Genomic DNA, 22,031 nt, shown 5'->3' on the forward strand with positions numbered 1-22,031 from the left:
AAGTATTTTAAATGATACAGAAGAAAAAATACATAACCCCTAATTTCTCATAGTTTAAAATTAATTGGGGAGACAAATGTGGTTCATATTCAGCTTGTGGCCACCTGTGATCTCTGGAAACTTTTTTTTTTTACAATGTTGTGTTTAATTTCTGCTGTACAGCAAAGTGATGGAAGCTTTTAAAATGCATTTGTAATTTCCAACCCTCCACCCTTACTCTGTAACTTATTCTTCCTTGAATTCTTCTGTAGTTCATCTATATCAAGAATAATCTGTGAGATTGGAAGGAATATAGGCGAATTCACAGGTCATTTATTGCTACATGTAGTTACTAATAATATAAAAGCTCATTCAGCGCTGAAACATAGCTAGTGTCATTTTTTTCTAGATGGGGAAACGGGCTCAGCAAGACTACGTGACTAGTTCAGGGTTGCTCAGCCAGCGGTAGATGGAGCAGAGTCTTGCAGCCAAAGTGGCTGCTTGTCAGAGGCCACAAGCCCCCTTTCAGCCAAGAAAGCAAGAGTAGAATAAAGTAGGGAAAAGCAAATAAAGCAAAATACGCTCATTGAAAATTACGGTTTTGTCACAGTGAGGTTTTGAGCACATCAAACTAGCTGACTGTGAAAAGCTTTTGAACATGCCTCCTGTTGTGTGTGCTCTTCCTAAAGCTGTGTGAAGTTTTATGTGAGCAGGGCCTTTATCATGGTGGAGGAGGGATTTACAGAGGTGAATAATGGATAGACAGTGCTCTCAAGACATCTGTGTTGAATTCTCCTTTTATCTAAGGACTGGGCCTGAGCTGGGGTAAACGCATGAGAGACATTAAGTCTCAGCACCTTCGGAGAAAAAAAGGAATTTATCAACCACAATTGTCATCTAAAAGCAGTTCCCAGGTCACAGAGTCTTGGAAAATGGGATAACGAGACTGCAGGTTTCTTTGGAGGAGAAAGTTGTTTGATAGGACCCATGCTCTTGTCAGACTCAGGCAGTGTTTACAGAGGATGAACCTGGAAATCTTGTTTGCTCAGGGTACTCTTGTCCCTAAGCTTTTCCCTATAAATCACCAGTGCATTGTGGGATCGTGTCACCTTTTGTATTTTTCCTTGGAGATGGAGGAAGGAGCAGTAGGGATTCAATAAATCCATCCACATGTAAATGAAAATTGTTTTGTTCAGTTGGGATGTGTCCATATTGTTTAGCCCCAAGGATATGCAAAATAAACCTTTTTAAAGTTTTCAACCAGGAAAAAGAGGAACATGTGAGAAAAAGATAAAAAACATACATTCTTCTTTTGACTTGCACTTTGATGGAGGATGAAAGCAATAGCCCATCCCCAAAGAAGTAATCCTAGTTTTAAAAAATCCTTGGTTCTCAAAAGCCTGGCATTGCATGTTTGTTATATTTGTTCCTATTTTGTTTGTAAATGGTTTTAAAGGCATATGATGTAATGAAGTAAATGTTATTTTGCAGTTGAAAATTAAAGAGTTCTTTTGTATTTTAGGTCTTACAGGAATTCTCAGGGACAGTGAGGACTGGAGTGTGTTTGTATTATGGGGAGGGCAGTGAGGAAGATGAGGGGAAAACATTACAGCTCCTTCCTGAAGATAATTATAAGCCATAGTCCCTCAATATATATATTTTTTTGCTTCCTCTGGTTTGAAATAAAAATAGATTTTTCCCAAAAATGTATTTCAGGGCCCTCTTAGCATCTCAGATGGAACCAACATTTGCCAGGAATGTTTTCCCTTGTTTTGATGAGCCAGCTCTGAAGGCAACTTTTAATATTACAGTTATTCATCATCCAAGTTATGTGGCCCTTTCCAACATGCCAAAACTAGGTAAGTAATGTTTCCTATCATTGTATATGTATACATGTACATATATGTATATGTGTATATATATATATAATATAATTATATATACACATATACACATGTATATATAATGTTATATATTATATAATTATATGTTTAATTATATATTTGTATTTATATGTTTTTATATGAATTATATATGTGTATATATATTTAACTCTGTAATAGATTTTATATCAGTAGATTTTCTGGTCAATGTGTTGAGAGTGTGTTATGATTGTAGTATATTATAACCAGGGAGGGCAGTCACATGGGATATGCATCAGCACCCACATCTTGGTGATGGTAAATCCTGATTCTGTTTGTATTAGGAGCTGAGGACACTACACTGTTCTCATACATTGGCAGCCTGTCTGCCCGTTAATTTGGGCTTCAACTATTGATCATTAGTGATAACAAGCTAGTGAACTTGGTCTGAATCTGGTACATAGATGTGGGTTTGGTTTGGTTTGTTTTTTTTGTTTTGTTTTTGGCTCACAGTAGTTTTTTCTTTTGATTGAATTGGCATCCAATTTCTTTTAATTCAGAGATTCCTCATAAAAATAAAAATTCTTACTTTTTTTTTGAAACTCAGAACATCTGACAACACTGGCCCTGCACTTCCAAGGTGCCAGTGATAGTTGCCGCTGAGAAGGGGCTACCTCCTTCAGACCAAGCCCATGCCCCTGCCTGCCGTGGTCCCCACCACTCGCTGTTAGTGTAAACCAGCCCGTTCACATCAAGTACCCGGCCCTCACAGGCGTTTGAGTTTGTGATTTCAGGTTTAAAACCCACAGTGTGACTCCACTGAAGACCTGCCCGAAACCTGAGAATGGCAGAATTGTACCTTGTTGACCTACTATGGGCCTGGGAAACTCTAGATTAAGGGCTGAGAGAGATGGGCTGGACTAGGAAACAGTCGTGGATGGGAAAGAGAGGAGGTAGCTCATGGGTCTAGTTTACAGTGCCCGTAGATTTGCCCTCCATCCAGACCGTGTAATTCAAGGTGCTAATTCAGGACCGAGATACTGTCCTTAGGCCTTCCTAATATGTTTTTGATAGCTTGGGGGTAGACAAGTCCAAACTGCTGCACTCTGGGGAGGAGCTGGGAAGAAATAGCTGAGTGACAGTCGACTTGATGAATTATTTCAAAGGTAGATAATTGTGCTTATTATTGCTTATTTACAGTGATTTGGACTAAAATCAATTTCTCTAGGTCAGTCTGAGAAAGAAGACGTGAATGGAAGCAAGTGGACTGTTACTACCTTTCACACCACGCCCCATATGCCCACTTATCTAGCCGCCTTTGCTATCTGTGACTACGAGCATGTCAGCAGGACTGAAAGGGGCAAGGAGGTGAGTGACGGAGACCCTCCAGGTAAGGGGATATTTGTACTGGCCGCGGGCTGCTCAGGCACTCCTGCATCAGGGGCTATGCCTACAGACCCCACCGTCCCCTCCTGGTTCTCCCTCTGATCTCCCCCAAGCCCTGTTACCACTCTCAGCGCGGAGTTGCAGAACGGGATGCAACGGTTCCCACTGCGGTTCTGCGGACGGGTTTCTATGGAAAGCCTGTTCATTAAGCCCACTCGAGGCAGGTTCTGAGCCCCCCCACTTCCCAGGCTTTCGCTGCCTTTCAGAGTACAGGAGAGAACAGGGAAAGCGGGCATACTAGCATCTGGAAGCTCAGGTTTACCTGTTGTTGGCTTCGCCTACATGCTACTGCAGCCTTGAAGCCAGGGTGCTGCCCAAAATGTCTAGCAGCCACTATGACACAGACACCAAACAACCCAAACTGACACCAGCTGGGATAGCTGCTCTGGCTGAAATGCTGCAGGCAGGTTAAGCGTCATCCCTATCAAGGAGCAGGTCCGCTGGGCTCCTCACCTCCGGGGCATGAACACTTCCCTAGAGTTGTGTAAATAGGTGCTCCATCCTGAAACACCCAGTTTTTCACCCAATTATACTCTCTTTACGTAATAATCCTTTAGAGAAATATCAAGGTTATTGTAGCAGTACTTTATAGACTGGTTCACTCCCTACGCTAGAGTGTGGAGGTAAGTAGGGCCAGTGCCTCAGGCCCAGTTCTTCCTAGTCAGATCGACTTCACCGGGCTGAGGGGAGTCAGGCCCTACAGCAGGTGGAGTCGCCCTCCTGGGCCCGTGAACTTCCAGGCTTGTGCCATTGACTTGTGGAGGCAAGGAAGCTGTGGACGAGCCAAGTCTGTCACCAGGGGGAGAATCGTTCAAAGCCCCTCCTCCTAAGGATGAATTAATAATACCGTGTTAGATGCAAACAACAACTCATTTTCCTCAGCTGTTGGATCCAGCCTGATTTCCCTTATTGAACAATCATTGGTCAGATGCTTCATATTCACAGATATAACATGAGCCAAGTCAGATGTTCATGGCATATATTGATAAATCTACTCAGGCATGAGGTGGAAGCCCATGGTTTGTACCTGGCATGAAGGAGTGGGCCCGGAGCTCACGCGTGACCCAAGGTGACTGTCAGCATCCTCATCTCCAGTGGCTTGTTGCTCTCAATGCTGCTGCACAGTGAATAATTCTTATAAAGGATCATACCTGTTTCTTCACGAAAGATCACCCTGGAAAGAAAGCCAGCTGCGACAGAAAGCAAAGAGGAAATGGAACATGCCTAAGAAAGTCATGGTCTTAGCCAGAAACTTGAAATTTGGGATGAGTTTATCAGTGGAATGTTGCACTTGGCTCTGGCTCAGCTCTGGGAAGTGAAGGAGTCCATCATAGACTCTACGGGGAACCAGACTGTACTCTTGGAATAGCATCCAGACTCTACAAAGATGACTCATTAAGTAAGAGATAAAAATTTAGTGAAGTTGAAAATGCGGTTCATGCGTGGCATGAGGATAAACATAAGACACGGATAACTAAGGTTGGAAATAACATATTTTGAGTAGAATTTATCACACGTGGACATGTGTAAAGATATTCTACTCTTAGATGTTGAGGTCTGCTGTGTCTAAGGAGGGCCACAAGGACACACTGGTGGGCTAGGTGTGACTTTGAAGGAACCTTATGGCTGCGTTCCCGAAACGTTCTGCACCTGTTTGTGATCCTAGCTGCCCTGCCTCTTCCCCCACAGCTCGGAATCATCGTTTGCCTCCCTTTTGGCTTAAAGAGTGGTTGTTTACGAGAGGAGCTTTGTAACCTGGAAATTTACATGCAAACAATTGTTGTTAACTGCCTTTTTTCCTCCCATAACTGCCTTTTTTCCTCCCAAGACTACAGTTAATTTGCACACATTATCCTGAACATGGGGAAAGGCGACTGTTATTTCCACTCAGTAGCGTGGGCTCTGGTTTAGATGTCTTCCTGGCCTTGCCGTGGAGGTGAGAGCTTGAGAAGGGGCAGGTACGGGTAGCGGTAGCGTTAGGGCCAGGGAGGAGTCCTGGGCCCCTCTTTCGCAGGATAATGGGGCCTGGCGGGGAGGAGGCTGCAAGGAAGGAGGGGCTCCAGGCAGGAGGCTTCCAAAACAGGTGGCTGCATTTTGTGAAAGGGGAGCGTTCCTGAAGCCCTCAGGTAATTCAAAAGTCACTTGATTCAAGACAAATTCTCCAGCAGAAGTAAAAGCCAAGTCAGATAAACGTGGTCGTGGAGGGCAGCAATCTGAAGATATTGTTGTGTTGCTTTTCGTTTTCTTTGCATTTTCTTTACTGTTTTGCAGAGAGCTCTTTCTCAAATTAACTGTATTCACGTCAGTATAATTATCTAATTCCCTCCTCGCTAACTTTCATTCTAGGGTTATAAGTTTCATATGTGTTTTTTAGCTAACACTGACAACTCTATTTAAAAGTGCTCAGGTGGTACTGGGGATACCATGACTTCATATTAAAATACCAATGAATGTTAAAACAACATCACATTAGTCATCAAAGTCACACAGACAAGTTCAGATGCCCAAACGACAGCACGGTTGTGTTAAAATAACAAAACACGGCAGGGATTTCTTTTCAGGTACTAATGAGGAAGTGTCATAAACAGAGAATATAATTCACTTGTTTCAACAACTATAAAGTCATAAGACTTTTGATGCACTTTTTAAAATTAAGGAAATTAACCTTATTTCAAATTTGGAAAATAAGATGGGACTATTAATGTGTTCTTTAACAAACCATTTTAAATTTGCATGGTTCAAATTTGCTTAATATGTTCTATACTGTTTAACCCCTATTAACTGCCAATTCTGGTTTGAATCGTTGGAAATATGTCCTGAAAAGGGAAGCAAGGATCCAAGGGACCCTTTGTCTATTCCAGCATACAATCGACATTTTCTGTGGGGGTAGATACCATTCCCAGGATTATTTTTTTTTTCTTACATCTTTATTGTCGTATAATTGCTTTACAATGGTGTGTTAGTTTCTGCTTTATAACAAAGTGAATCAGTTATACATATACATATGTTTCCATATCTCTTCCCTCTTGTGTCTCCCTCCCTCCCACCCTCCCTATCCCACCCCTCCAGGCGGTCACAAACAACAGAGCTGATCTCCCTGTGCTATGCGGCTGCTTCCCACTAGCTATCTACCTTACGTTTGGTAGTGTATATATGTCCATGCCACTCTCTCACTTTCTCACAGCTTACCATTCCCCCTCCCCATATCCTCAAGTCCATTCTCTAGTAGGTCTGTGTCTTTATTCCTGTCTTACCCCTAGGTTCTTCATGACATTTTTTTTTCTTAAATTCCATTTATATGTGTTAGCATATGGTATTTGTCTTTCTCTTTCTGACTTACTTCACTCTGTATGACAGACTCTAGGTCTATCCACCTCATTACAAATAGCTCAGTTTCGTTTCTTTTTATGGCTGAGTAATATTCCATTGTATATATGTGCCACATCTTCTTTATCCATTCATCCGATGATGGACACTTAGGTTGTTTCCATCTCCGGGCTATTGTAAATAGAGCTGTAATGAACATTTTGGTAATGACTCTTTTTGAATTATGGTTTTCTCAGGGTATATGCCCAGTAGTGGGATTGCTGGGTCATATGGTAGTTCTATTTCTAGTTTTTTAAGGAACCTCCATACTGTTTTCCATAGTGGCTGTACCAATTCACATTCCCACTAGCAGTGCAAGAGTGTTCCCTTTTCTCCACACCCTCTCCAGCATTTATTGTTTGTAGATTTTTTATAATGGCCATTTTGACTGGTGTGAGATTATATCTCATTGTAGTTTCGATTTGCATTTCTCTAATGATTAATGATGTTGAGCATTCTTTCATGTGTTTGTTGGCAGTCTGTCTATCTTCTTTGGAGAAATGTCTATTTAGGTCTTCTGCCCATTTTTGCATTGGGTTGTTTGTTTTTTTGTTATTGAGCTGCATGAGCTGCTTATAAATTTTGGAGATTAATCCTTTGTCAGTTGCTTCATTTGCAAATATTTTCTCCCATTCTGAGGGTTGTCTTTTGGTCTTGTTTATGGTTTGCTTTGCTATGCAAAAGCTTTGAAGTTTCATTAGGTCCCATTTGTTTATTTTTGTTTTTATTTCCATTTCTCTAGGAGGTGGGTCGAAAAGGATCTTGCTGTGATTTATGTCATAGAGTGTTCTGCCTATGTTTTCCTCTAAGAGTTTTATAGTTTCTGGCCTTACATTTAAGTCTTTAATCCATTTTGAGCTTATTTTTGTGTATGGTGTTAGGGAGTGATCTAATCTCATACTTTTACATGTAGCTGTCCAGTTTTCCCAGCACCACTTATTGAAGAGGCTGTCCTTTCTCCACTGTACATTCCTGCCTCCTTTATCAAAGATAAGGTGACCATATGTGTGTGGGTTTGTCTCTGGGCTTTCTATCCTGTTCCATTGATCTATTTTTCTGTTTTTGTGCCAGTACCATACTGTCTTGATGACTGTAGCTTTGTAGTATAGTCTGAAGTCAGGGAGCCTGATTCCTCCAGCTCCGTTTTTCGTTCTCAAGATTGCTTTGGCTCTTCAGGGCCTTTTGTGTTTCCATACAAATTGTGACATTTTTTGTTCTAGTTCTGTGAAAAATGCCAGTGGTAGTTTGATAGGGATGGCATTGAATCTGTAGATTGCTTTGGGCAGTAGAGTCATTTTCACAATGTTGATTCTTCCGATCCAAGAACATGGTATATCTCTCCATCTATTTGTATCATCTTTAATTTCTTTCATCAGTGTCTTATAATTTTCTGCATACAGGTCTTTTGTCTCCTTAGGTAGGTTTATTCCTAGCTATTTTATTCTTTTTGTTGCAGTGGTAAATGGGAGTGTTTTCTTGATTTCACTTTCAGATTTTTCATCATTAGTGTGTAGGAATGCCAGAGATTTCTGTGCATTAATTTTGTATCCTGCTACTTTACCAAATTAATTGATTAGCTCTAGTAGTTTTCTGGTAGCATCTTTAGGATTCGCTATGTATAGTATCATGTCATCTGCAAACAGTGACAGCTTTCCTTCTTGTTTTCCGATTTGGATCTCCTTTTCTTCTTTGATTGCTGTGGCTAAAACGTCCAAAACTATGTTGAATAAGAGTGGTGAGAATGGGCAACCTTGTCTTGCTCCTGATCTTAGTGGAAATGCTTTCAGTTTTTCACCATTGAGGACGATGTTGGCTGTGGGTTTGTCATATATGGCCTTTATTATGTTGAGGAAAGTTCCCTCTATGCCTACTTTCTGCAGGGTTTTTATCATAAATCGGTGTTGAATTTTGTCAAAAGCTTTTTCTGCATCTATTGAGATGATCATATGGTTTTTCTCCTTCAATTTGTTAATATGGTTTATCACATTGATTGATTTGCATATATTGAAGAATCCTTGCATTCCTGGAATAAACCCCACTTGATCATGGTGTATGATCCTTTTAATGTGCTGTTGGATTCTGTTTGCTAGTATTTTGTTGAGGATTTTTGCATCTATGTTCATCAGTGATATTGGCCTTTAGTTTTCTTTCTTTGTGACATCCTTGTCTGGTTTTGGTATCAAGGTGATGGTGGCCTCGTAGAATGAGTTTGGGAGTGTTCCTCCCTCTGCTATATTTTGGAAGAGTTTGAGAAGGATAGGTGTTAGCTCTTCTCTAAATGTTTGGTAGAATTTGCCTGTGAAGCCATCTGGTCCTGGGCTTTTGTTTGTTGGAAGATTTTTAATCACAGTTTCAATTTCAGTGCTTGTGATTGGTCTGTTCATATTTTCTATTTCTTCCTGATTCAGTCTTGGCAGGTTGTGCATTTCTAAGAATTTGTCCATTTCTTCCAGGTTGTCCATTTTATTGGCATAGAGTTGTTTGTAGTAATCTCTCATGATCTATTGTATTTCTGTAGTGCCAGTTGTTACTTCTCCTTTTTCATTTCTAATTCTATTGATTTGAGTCTTCTCCCTTTTTTTCTTGATGAGTCTGGCTAATGGTTTATCAATTTTGTTTACCTTCTCAAAGAACCAGCTTTTAGTTTTATTGATCTTTGCTATCGTTTCCTTCATTTCTTTTTCATTTATTTCTGATCTGATCTTTATGATTTCTTTCCTTCTGCTAACTTTGGGATTTTTTTGTTCTTCTTTCTCTAATTGCTTTAGGTGCAAGGTTAGGTTGTGTATTCGAGATGTTTCCTCTTTCTTAAGGTAGGGTTGTATTGCTATAAACTTCCCTCTTAGAACTGCTTTTGCTGCATCCCATAGGTTTTGGATCATCGTGTCTCCATTGTCATTTGTTTCTAGGTATTTTTTTATTTCCTCTTTGATTTCTTCAGTGATCACTTCGTTATTAAGTAGTGTATTGTTCAGCCCCCATGTGTTTGTATTTTTTACAGATCTTTTCCTGTAATTGATATCTAATTTCATAGCGTTGTGGTCGGAAAAGATACTTGATAAAATTTCAATTTTTTTTAATTTACCAAGGCTTGATTTGTGACCCAAGATATGATCTATCCTGGAGAATGTTCCATGAGCACTTGAGAAGGAAGTGTGTTCTATTGTTTTTGGGTGGAATGTCCTATAAATATCAATGAAGTCCATTTTATTTAATATATCATTTAACGCTTGTGTTTCCTTATTTATTTTCATTTTGGATGATCTGTTCATTGGTGAAAGTGGGGTGTTCAAGTCCCCTACCATGATTGTGTTACTGTCGATTTCCCCTTTTATGGCTGTTAGCATTTGCCTTTTTTATTGAGGTGCTCCTATGTTGGGTGCATAAATATTTACAATTGTTATATCTTCTTCTTGGATCGATCCCTTGATCATTATGTAGTGTCCTTCTTTGTCTCTTGTAATAGTCTTTATTTTAAAGTCTATTTTGTCTCATGTGAGAATTGCTACTCCAGGTTTCTTTTGGTTTCCATTTGCATGGAATAGCTTTTTCCATCCCCTTACTTTCAATCTGTATGTGTCTCTAGGTCTGAAGTGGGTCTCTTGTAGACAGCATATATATAGATCTTGTTTTTGTATCCATTCAGCCAATCTGTGTCTTTTGGTGGGAGCATTTAGTCAATTTACATTTAAGATAAATATTGATATATATGTTCCTATTCCCATTTTCTTAATTGTTTTGGGTTCGTTATTGTAGGTCTTTTACTTGTCTTTTGTTTCTTGCCTAGAGAAGTTCCTTTAGCATTTGTTGTACAGCTGGTTTGGTAGTGCTGAACTCTCTCAGCTTTTGCTTGTCTGTAAAGGTTTTAATTTCTCCATCACATCTGAACGAGATCCTTGCTGGGTGGAGTAACCTTGGTTGCGGGTTTTTCTCCTTCATCACTTTAAATATGTCCTGCCAGTCCCTTCTGGCTTGCAGAGTTTCTGCTGAAAGATCAGTTGTTAACCTTATGGGGATTCCCTTGTGTGTTATTTGTTGTTTTTCCCTTGCTGCTTTTAATATGTTTTCCTTGTATTTAATTTTTGACAGTTTGAATAATATGTGTCTTGGCGTATTTCTCCTTGGATTTATCCTGTGTTGGAGTCTCTGTGCTTCCTGGACTTGATTAAGTATTTCCTTTCCCATATTAGGGATGTTTTCAACTATAAACTCTTCAAATATTTTCTCAGTCCCTTTCTTTTTCTCTTCTTCTTCTGGAACCCCTATAATTCGAATGTTGGTGCGTTTAATGTTGTCCCAGAGGTCTCTGAGACTGTCCTCAGTTTTTTTCATTCTTTTTTCTTTATTCTGCTCTGCAGTAGTTATTTCCACTATTTTATCTTTCAGGTCACTTATCCGTTCTTTTGCCTCAGTTATTCTGATATTGATCCCATCTAGAGTAGTTTTAATTTCATTTATTGTGTTGTTCTTCATTGTTTGTTTCATCTTTAGTTCTTCTAGGTCCTTGTTAAATGTTTCTTGCATTTTGTCTATTCTATTTCCAAGATTTCGGATCATCTTTACTATCATTATTCTGAATTCTTTTTCAGGTAGACTGCCTATTTCCTCTTCATTTGTTAGGTATGGTGGGTTTTTATCTGCTCCTTCATCTGCTGTGTGTTTTTCTGTCTTCTCATTTTGCTTATCTTACTGTGTTTGGGGTCTCCTTTTTGCAGGCTGCAGGTTCGTAGTTCCCATTGTTTTTGGTGTCTGTCCCCAGTGGCTAAGGTTGGTTCAGTGGGTTGTGTAGGCTTCCTGGTGGAGGGGACTAGTGCCTGTGTTCTGGTGGTTGAGGCTGGATCCTGTCTTTCTGGTGGGCAGGTCCACGTCTGGTGGTGTGTTTTGGGGTGTCTGTGGACTTATTATGATTTTAGGCAGCCTCTCTGCTAATAGGTAGGGTTGTGTTCCTGTCTTGCTAATTGTTTGGAGTATGATATCCAGCACTGTAGCTTGCTAGTCGTTGAGTGAAGCTGGGTGCTGGTGTTGAGATGGAGATCTCTGGGAGATTTTCACTGTTTGATATTATGTGGAGCTGGGAGGTCTCTTGTGGACCAGTGTCCTGAAGTTGGCTCTCCTACCTCAGAGGCACAGCACTGACTCCTGGCTGTAGCACAAAGAACCTTTCATCCACATGGCTCAGAATAAAAGGGAGAAAAAGTAGAAAGAATTAGAAGAAGAAAGAAAAAGAAAGAAAGAAAGAAAGAAAGAAAGAAAGAAAGGAGGAAGGGAGGGAGGGAGGAAGGAAGGAAGGAAGGAGTGAAAGAAGGAAAAAAGAAATAAAGAAAGAAGATAAAGTAAAATAAAATAAAGTAAGATAAAATATAATAAATTTATTAAAATAAAAAATAATTATTAAGAAAAAAATTTTAAAAAAAATGGACAGATAGAACCCTAGGACAAATGGTGGAAGCAAAGCTATACAGACAAAATCTCACACAGAAGGATACACATACACACTCACAAAAAGAGGAAAAGGGGGAAAAATCATAAATCTTGCTCTCAAAGCCCACCTGCTCAATTTGGGATGATTCGTTGTCTATTCACATATTCCACAGATGCAGGGTACATCAAGTTGATTGTGAAGCTTTAGTCCGCTGCTCCTGAGGCTGCTGGGAGAGATTTCCCTTTCTCTTCTTTGTTCTCACAGCTCCCAGGGGTCAGCTTTGGATCCGGCCCTGCCTCTGCGTGTAGGTCGCCGGAGGGCGTCTGTTCTTCGCTCAGACAGGACGGGGTTAAAGGAGCAGCTGCTTCAGGAGCTCTGGCTCACTCAGGCCGTGGGGAGGGAGGGGCATGGAGTGCGGGGCGGGCCTGCGGCGGCAGAGGCCGGCGTGACGTTGCACCAGCCTGAGGCGCGCCGTGCGTTCTCCTGGGAAGTTGTCCCTGGATCCCGGGACCCTGGCAGTGGCGGGCTGCACAGGCTCCCCGGAAGCAGGGTGTGGACAGTGACCTGTGCTCGCACACAGGCTTCTTGGTGGCGGCAGCAGCAGCCTTAGCGTCTCATGCCCATCTCTGGGTCCGCGCTTTTAGCCGCGGCTTGCACCAGTCTCTGGAGCTCCTTTAAGCAGTGCTCTTAATCCCCTCTCCTCGCGCACCAGGAAACAAAGAGGGAAGAAAAAGTCTCTTGCCTCTTCGGCAGGTCCAGACTTTTCCCCTGGACTCCCTCCCTCCCGGCCAGCCGTGGTGCACTAACCCCCTGCAGGCTGTGTTCACGCCGCCAACCCCAGTCCTCTCCCTGCGCTCCGACGGAAGTCCAAGCCTCAGCTCCCAGCCCCACCCTCCCCGGCGGGGGAGCAGACAAGCCTCTCGGGCTGGTGAGTGCCAGTCGGCCCTGCTCCTCTGTGCGGGAATTTCTCCGCTTTGCCCTCTGCACCCCTGTTGCTGTGCTCTCCTCCGCGGCTCTGAAGCTCTCCCCCGTCCGCCACCTGCAGTCTCCGCCCGCGAAGGGGCTTCCTAGTGTGTGGAAACCTTTCCTCCTTCACACCTCCCTCCCACTGGTGCAGGTCTCGTCCCTATCCTTTTGTCTCTGTTTATTCTTTTTTCTTTTGCCCTACCCGGGTACGTGGGGGGTTTCTTGCCTTTTGGAAGGTCTGAGGTCTTCTGCCAGCGTTCAGTAGGCGTTCTGTAGGAGTTGTTCCACGTGTAGATGTATTTCTGGTGTATCAGTGTGGAGGAAGGTGATCTCTGCCTCTTACTCTTCTGCCATCTTCCCCTTGTCTCTCCCAGGATTATTAATGAACTACAAAATTTTACATGTTATTGCAAAAGAGTGAAATAGCACACTTTCTGAGGAACCACTGTTCTCAACTTAGTGAATAGCCTTCTGGGCTTTTCTCATTGTGTGGACACATTCAAACGTTTTATTATGCAGCTTCCTCTGAAAAGATAAGCCTTTGGCTTCAGAGCATCAGGGAACTGGAGCAAGCAGGCTGCCACTTTCCAAAAATCACTACTGCTTTTCCTAATCACTGCTTAATTGTTTCTGTTTAGATACGCATCTGGGCCCGGAAAGAAGCCATCGCAGCTGGAAATGCAGACTTTGCTTTGAACATCACAGGTCCCATCTTCTCTTTTCTGGAGGATTTATTTAATATTAGTTACCCTCTTCCAAAAACAGGTGAGGCATCTTCCCTTACAATGTATTTGATTTCCTATTATGGGGGCCCTGGGTTGAGATCAAAAGGTACCTAGACGGGCCTCCAAGGACCCATTGGCACTTTGCTATTTTTGCTGTTTCGGAGTTAGCCCCGCTGGCTTCCCATCATTATGTCCTACACCTTCCTAAACACACAGGGGCCTGTCTGTTCTTTCTCTGCATCATTCCATGTGCCCAGTAAGTGCTCGGAGAGCTACCTGGCTTTAGATCCCTCCTGGATACTCACTGGCAACTTACATCCTCCAGACCCTGTCTTCTCTCTTGCATTCTGTCCTTTCCTCTCATAACATGAGTGTGCAATGCAGTGTTCTGCATCCTTTTAGCCGCTTGTGTGAGTTACTCCAGTTCACTTCAGTAAGGTTTTGTTGGTTTTTCAAAAAATATTCTCTAGCTGTGAGTCATTGGATTAGGACCTGGGGGTCCCATCTGTGAATTTTTGTTGTATAAAATTGGGATCATGTGTGAACATAATATGATCCTCGAAGGAATATGTAAACATTTTATTTCTCATAGATCTGTATGGAATGTCCTTAAAATTATGTGAGCCACTCAGCTCAGAAAGTTGTTGCATGTTTTTTCTGTCAAAATTAAGGGTATCATGTAAGTGTGTTTTGTTCCTCTGACAGGTTAGTTAGTTGAAGTCTTGGGGAAAAGTATGTTTGGCCTTTACTGGCATATAGTAGAAGGAAAGTGGGGAGTAAAAATTGGGGAGCTCAAGCCTCTTGAACACTGGGAAGCCAGGGGCTCTGCAGCTCAAGCCTTCTGCTGAGGAGGGATGGGGAGTGAAGGAATGGGGACTAGCCTTGACCCCCTCACGGATCCCAGAGGAGATACCCGTCATTTAGAAAGTTGGAGGCGGCAGGAATCTGGGCATGGAAACCAAGTTCTGGCACTTCTGTGGCTGGAAGATCGCAAGATAACCCTTGTCTAGGCAAGCAAATTTCCATTTGTCTTTATTTAGGTAAGGAGAAGTCCAGAGTTATTCTTGATATCCTGTTCTGTCAAAGCATCTCCTCCATCCAGTTAGTCACCTCCTTATTATCTCCACATCCATCCACTTCTTCCCATCCCCCTCATTCTCCCTAGTTTACATCACCAACAGCTTGACCACAACAGCTCTTACTTAGTTTCACCACTTTTGTTCTTGTCTCCTCCAATCCATCTTCCACACTGAGGCCAGAGGGATTTTTCCAAAGCAAAATCTGATCATGTTACTATCCTCTAAAACCTCTCTGTGGCTTCCCATTTGAAGATAAAGTCCAAATTCCACACCCTGTCTTTGTAACAGTGCATCTTTTGCCAACCTCTTGGGGCTTTTCACAGTTTCTCAGGGTAGAGGGATGCTCTAACACCATCTCTATCCTCTCCTACACTTTCATCTTCCTCTCCTCTCCTTCAGGCTCTTGTACATGCAGTTTGCACATCCTGCCATACCTTTTACCCAACAGGTTGATTCTTATATTTCTCAACTCAGTGCCCCCTCCTCCATGAAGTTTTCCCTGACACCATCTCTCATGCTTCCACAGCATCCTGTGCACCCCTGCATTCAAGTTCTTGACCTAATAGATCCTAATCATCTCCCCCAGTAGGTCGAGGGCAAGTTGCGGGTCAGGATCTTGACTGTCCTTTTTTAAGTACTCTCAGAGCCTATGACAGTGCTTCTCTCAGAGTGGTAAACAGTAAACATTTTTTTTTGGGGGGGGGGCGGAGGAATAAATACATGCAATGAGTTCAGTAATTCCATGTAAATTGTGGCTAGATTACCAACTCTTGGAAGTCAGAGTTATATTGGCACTTTTTTTGTATCTTTCATAGCATCTCAGCCAATGTTGCTCTGTGAGCACACGTGCAGGTGGTGCTTAGTCAAAACCGCATTTTGATAGATGATTAAAATAAGGAGTTTCAGGCTTCGCTGGTGGCGCAGTGATTGATAGTCTGCCTGCCGATGCAGGGGACACGGGTTCGTGCCCCAGTCCGGGAAGATCCCACATGCCGCGGAGTGGCTGGGCCCGTGAGCCATGGCCGCTGAGCCTGTGCGTCCAGAGCCTGTGCTCCACAGTGGGAGAGGCCACAACAGTGAGAGGCCCGTGTACCGCAAAAAAAAATAAATTAAAAATAAATAAAATAAGGAGTTTCTCTATTACTGGATCTTTAAGAGAAAGATAAACTAATGTTTCCTAATTACTTTAACTTTTGGTTGAGTCATTTAAAAACAAGAACAAACAAACACACAAAAAAAGCAAGAAAGCCAAACCTTCCCTATCAGCATTTCCCACATACTCCTTACCCTTTACTCTCAGTGAGTCAGGTGAAAAGCCTTTTTATTTATTTCTTCCATGGTGTTCTTTTAGCTTACCTTCTTGAGGCTTGCTCAGTTGAATTCTAAGCCTCAGAATCTAAACGATGTGTATATATCTATTACATAGAATAGCATTTTTTTCTTTCTTTCTGCTTTTTTTATTTAAGTATAGTTGATTTACAATGTTTCAGGTGTACAGCAAAGTGATTCAGTTAGATACATATCTATTCTTTTTCAGATTCTTTTCCATTATAGGTTATTATAAGATACTGAATATAGTTCCCTGTGCTATACAGTAGGTCCTTGTTCTATATCTATTTTATATATAGCAGTGTGTATCTGTTTACCCCAAATTCCTAATTTACCCCTTTCCCCCTTACCCCTTTGGTAACCATAAGTTTGTTTTCTGTCTGTGAGTCTATTTCTGTTTTTAAAATAAGTTCATTTGTATCAATATTTTAGATTCCCCATATATGACAGTTGTCTTTCTCTGTCAGACTTACTTCGCTTAGTATGACAATCTCTAGGTCCATCATATTGCTGCAAATGGCATTATTTCATTTTTTTATGGATGAGTAATATTTCATTATGTGTATATATATATATATATACACACACACACACACACACACACACACACACACATACACACATTCATCTGTTGATGGATATTTAGGTTGTATCCATGTCATGACTATTGTGAATAGTGCTGCTATGAACATTGGGGTGCATGTATCTTTTCAAATTAGAGTTTTCGTCTTTAGAACAACATTTTTTTTTTCTGGTGTTGCTATCATTTTAATTCACTCTGTTTAAAGTCAGAAGTGGACTGAAATATCAAAATATTACAGAGATGATAGAGTTGGCTGTTTGGGTTGTTGTAAGTTTTGAAAGAAAAAGTGGCATCATGATGCTTTTAGGAATAAATATGGGCATTTGAGATTTGCAAACTTTTAAAATGGCAACTTCCCTTTTAAGTTTTTATTTTACTCTTAACTTGTAACTATATCAGGCTAATGATATGTATTGTACATCCCAGCATGATCTGTATTTTTGTAGTAGTAAAACTCAAGTACAATAGAAATCATAAAGCAATGAAATAATGACCATAATCAATTAGAAGCTACTGAGTAAATGAGAATCACCTGTTACTTTCCTAGGTGCTCTGTGAATGCAGAAGTAGATGGCTGAGGCTCTCTGTTCAAGTAGCTCAGTTAGGGAGATAGATTCTACATGTTAAAAGCAAAAGCAACAAATTGCTAAGTATGAGATAACGTACTGGGTAAAAAAAAACTCTTAAAAGAAAAAGGATTCATAACTGGTAATGGGAGTAGCCCAAATATATAAAGAACACCTACAAATAAATAAGAAAAATACAATATAAAAAAACAAGTAAAAGATATATGAATAGATGTTTTACAGAAAAGGAAATAGATATGACTGATAAACTTATGGAGCGATACTTAGCCTCATTAAGCAATCTGAGAAATGAATATCCAAGGCCACAGTGAGGCACCATTTCATACCATTCAGTTGTCAAAGAGTAGGCATTCTGACAAATGCCAATAGAAAGTGACATTGTTGAAGGGAGTATCAGTTGTTACAACTTTGAAACTTATTTGTTATCTTACAATGTTGATCATTAGAATACCTTAAAACTCAGTAATTCCATTGCTAGATATATCCCAAGAGGAATTTGGGCATATATGTGCCAGAAGACATGTGCAAGAATGTTCATAGCCACACTTTCCATATTAGCCCCAAACTGAAAGCAACCAAAATGGTCACCGATAGGAGAATGGATAGATACAGTGTGGTTCATTCACACAACGGGAAACTATCCAGCAATGAAAATGAAACACTCTTTCTAAAGTTTAAAAACAAAAGAAACCTAAACAATATAATATTTAGGCAATATTATATATAATATTAGCAACAATATATATATTCCCTTGGTTTTTCTTAAACAATGGAATGATAAACACCAAGTTCAGGATAGTGGTGAATCTCTGGAAGAATAAGCCAAAGGTTGAGTTGAGAAGGAGCACAGAGGAAGATGTAAGTCAGCTGTTCCCGAATGTTACCATGCACTGGAATCACTTGCAAGGCTGGTTAAACCACAGATTGCTGCTCCTGACCCCAGAGTTTCTGATTCAGTAGGTCTGGGGTTGGTCCCAGAATTTTTATTTCTGATAAGCTCCCTGGTGGTGCTGATGCTGCCAGTCTGGAAATCAGAATACGAGTTATTAATAATAATCTAAATTAGGCACAGGCAAGCAATCAAATCTGGCCCACCGCCTATTTTTGTATGGTCCATGAGCTAAGATTGGTTTTTACAATTTTAAATGGTTGAAAAAAATCAAAGGAATAGGGCTTCCCTGGTGGCCCAGTGGTTGAGAGTCCACCTGCCGATGCGGGGGACACGGGTTCGTGCCCCGGTCTGGGAAGATCCCACATGCCACGGAGTGGCTGGGCCCGTGAGCCATGGCCGCTGAGCCTGTGCGTCTGGAGCCTGTGCTCTGCAACGGGAGAGGCCACAACAGTGAGAGGCCCGTGTACCAAAAAAAAAAAAAAAAAAAAATTGATTTTAAATAGACTTTATTTTTTAGAGCAGTTTTAGGTTTACAGAAAAATTGTGCCCAAGGTGTAGAGAGTCCTCATATACCTCCTCTCCCTCCCCTTGTCCCCAACCCCAGTTTCTCCTATTGTTAACGTCTGACATTGGTGTGGCTTTTTTAAAAATTACAATTGATGAACCTGTATTGATACATTTTTATTAACTAAAGTCCATAGTTTACATTAGAGTTTACTCTTTGTGTTGTACAGTTCTGTGAGTTTTGACAAATGTATATAGTAATGACAGGTCTCTACCATTACAGTATCATACAGATAGTTTCACTGTCATAAAAAATCCCCTGTGCTCTACCTATTCATTCTCCCTCTTTTCCCCAAGTCCCTGATAACTACTGATCTTTTACTGTCTCTATAGTTTTGCCTTTTCCATACTGTTATATACTAACTGGAATCATACCATGTGTGGCTTTTTCAGACTGGCTCCTTTCACTTAGTGACATGCATTTAAGTTTTCTCAGTGTCCTTTCATAGCTTGATAGCTCTTTTTTTTTTTTTCTTTTTGCGGTACGCGGGCCTCTCACTGCTGTGGCTTCTCCCGTTGTGGAGCACAGGCTCCGGACGCGCAGGCTCAGTGGCCATGGCTCACTGGCCCAGCCGCTCCGCGGCATGTGGGATCTTCCCAGACCGGGGCACGAACCCGTGTCCCCTGCATTGGCAGGCGGACTCTCAACCACTGCGCCACCAGGGAAGCCCAGCTCATTTCTTTTTATCACTGAATAGTACTCTGTTGTATGGCTGTACTACAGTTTCTTTATCCATTCACCTATTAAAAGACATCTTGATTGCTTCCAAGTTTGGGCAGTTATGAATAAGACTGCTATAAATATTCATGTGCATGTTTCTGACATAAGTTTGTGACTCATTTGGGTAAATACCTAGGATCTCAGTTGCTAGACTGTATAGTCAGCCTATGTTTAGCCTTACAAGAAACTGCCAAATTGTCTTCTGAAGTGGCTGTACCATTTTGCATTCCCACCAGCAATGAATGAGAGTCTTTGTTGTTCCGCATCTTCTCCAGCATTTGGTGTTTTGTTTTGAATTGGTGTGTCATGGTATCTCATTGTCATTTTAATTTGAAAATTCCTAATGACATATGATGTTAAGCATGTTTTCATCTGTTTATTTGCCATTTGTATCTCTTTAGTGAAGTGTCTATTTAGATCTTTTGCTAATTTTGTAAAGTTATTTTCTTATTGTTGAGTTTCAAGGGTTCTTTGTATATTTTGAATATAGGTCCTTTGTCAAAAGTATTTAATTTTCATATAGTCAAAACAGTTTATTTTCTGGCTCTGTCTTTGGTATGTCTTTAAAGCCTTCTTTCCCCTTAAATTATAAATATTTACTTGCATTTTTCTTTCAGTAATTTTATGATTTCATTTTGAGATGTTTGTATCTGGAAGTCTCAAATTTTGAGGAAGAGATGATTTCATTTTTCCCTCCATTTAAATCCACTTAGATATAATTGCTTTGCCTACTTTTGACAACCGTGCAATGGAAAACTGGGGACTGTTGATGTTTGATGAGTCATTGTTGTTGCTGCAACCAAATGATAAACTAACAGAAAAAAAGACTGTGATCTCCTATATTGTCTCCCACGAGATTGGACATCAGGCACGTGGTAAAATGTTCTTTCTTATTTCACATGAAAATATTCTCCAGCTGCTGTACCAAAAGTAGCGACCCCCCCAAACCCTGCTGTACACCAAATTTTAAAAATTATTTGAAAAGTGGGTCACTGAAAGAAAACAAGGAAGGATCTGTGTAATCAGATCCTGGGTGGATTTGAACTATTGGTGATAAATCACAGTGATGAGAACTTAAAGAACATTCACAGGTCATATATTTATATCCAAAGAGTAACTGTGTTCCACAAAGTTCTCTTCAGGAAAAGTAAGCCAAGCAGAGCTATGATTATTTGCTTTCCATTCCATCTTAAAATAGAGATATTCAAAAAAGTCACTGGAAGATATCCACATTTCATTAGCAGATTATTACAAACTTTTTTTTTTGAGAGAAGTTACAAGTTAAAGGATTATAGTCAATATACTAGTGTCAGTGAGGTGAGCAGTAATTAGTCCTTGAGCTGCATCCCCAAAGGTGATGTAAGCAGGATTTATTTCATTAGATCTATATGCTTTTATGCTGTGATTTTTGAAGTTTAGTTATTTGTTTTGATGGAGATTCTCACATCTGCATTTTGACCTTTATAAATCAAGTTTGTCAAGAAAGACGTCATCTAAACTATGATATTGTTATCTTTTTGTTATATGGACTCCTAAGCAGTTTTGGAGAAGAGTGATTTACTGGGATTGAATAACACCCTGTTACACAGTCAACACATGCTTTCACAAGTTTTGATCAGTCACCCAAAGTGTCATTTTTTATTATAGCCTAAATGACACATTGTTTTGGAATACAGGCTGCTATTAGTTCATCACAGCTGTTATATAAGAATTTGGTTAAATACCAGGACGTGGATTTGTTGGTTTTGGAAATTATTGTGTTTTTCTTTCCTGATTCTATTTATCATCTGTTTGACAGTTTCTTTCTGGTAAGCTCAAATAGAAAATAATTATAGCTGTACCACTTTGCAGAACATATGAATACTTGAGTGATTTTTACATGGTGCACATCAAATCATGTCCTGAAAGCACAGTCATTGCTTACAGCAAGATCCTAATGTAGTCTGTTTAGAGGTATAAGATTCTGTAATTAGTAGGTGCTAAGTAAACTTTCAGGACTTCTGCTTTAACTTAACTTTGGGGCAAAATGGACAATTTAAGAACTGCTACTCTAGCTTACCTTATTTTTTAACATCACAATTTTAAAACAAAAATTGCTTTCAGTCATTGAATGTGAAATGATTATTTTAGAAGAAATGCATGACTGACATCTCTTCATGTTAAAACAGCGTCATTTTGGAGTCCTGTTTTCAAGTTTATCACTGATAGCAAAATGCATTTAATTTTGTCTTTTACCTTATATTTATTTCACATGCAATTACAATAAATTTTTCTTAAATTGAATTTAAGAATTTTTTTTTCCCAACTCTAAAAGTGGTTTGGAAACTTGGTTACCATGAATTGGTGGAACAATATCTGGCTCAATGAAGGTTTTGCATCTTATTTTGAGTTTGGAGTAATTAACGACTTCAATCCGAAACTCCCAAGGGTAAGTAGTTTGTTAAGTTAATTATAATTTTTTTCCCTTAATTATAAAAGTAATGCATGTTTATTGTGGAAAGTTTGTAAAA

The 22,031-nt window shown here is 40.4% G+C and overlaps 1 protein-coding gene across 1 annotated transcript in view; it reads left to right on the forward strand.

Moving 5' to 3' along the window:
* Positions 1–22,031, forward strand: part of LVRN (laeverin) — an 86,140-nt gene that overhangs the window by 25,834 nt on the left and 38,275 nt on the right. Inside the window, exons 2-6 of the mRNA XM_067731485.1 lie at positions 1,696–1,838; positions 3,070–3,209; positions 13,680–13,806; positions 20,235–20,389; positions 21,836–21,949. Of these exons, the coding sequence (XP_067587586.1) occupies positions 1,696–1,838; positions 3,070–3,209; positions 13,680–13,806; positions 20,235–20,389; positions 21,836–21,949 (679 nt within the window). The remainder of the gene's footprint in view (positions 1–1,695; positions 1,839–3,069; positions 3,210–13,679; positions 13,807–20,234; positions 20,390–21,835; positions 21,950–22,031) is intronic.

The sequence above is a fragment of the Pseudorca crassidens genome, chromosome 3 (genome assembly GCF_039906515.1).
Source record: "Pseudorca crassidens isolate mPseCra1 chromosome 3, mPseCra1.hap1, whole genome shotgun sequence".
In the NCBI taxonomy this organism is placed as follows: domain Eukaryota; kingdom Metazoa; phylum Chordata; class Mammalia; order Artiodactyla; family Delphinidae; genus Pseudorca; species Pseudorca crassidens.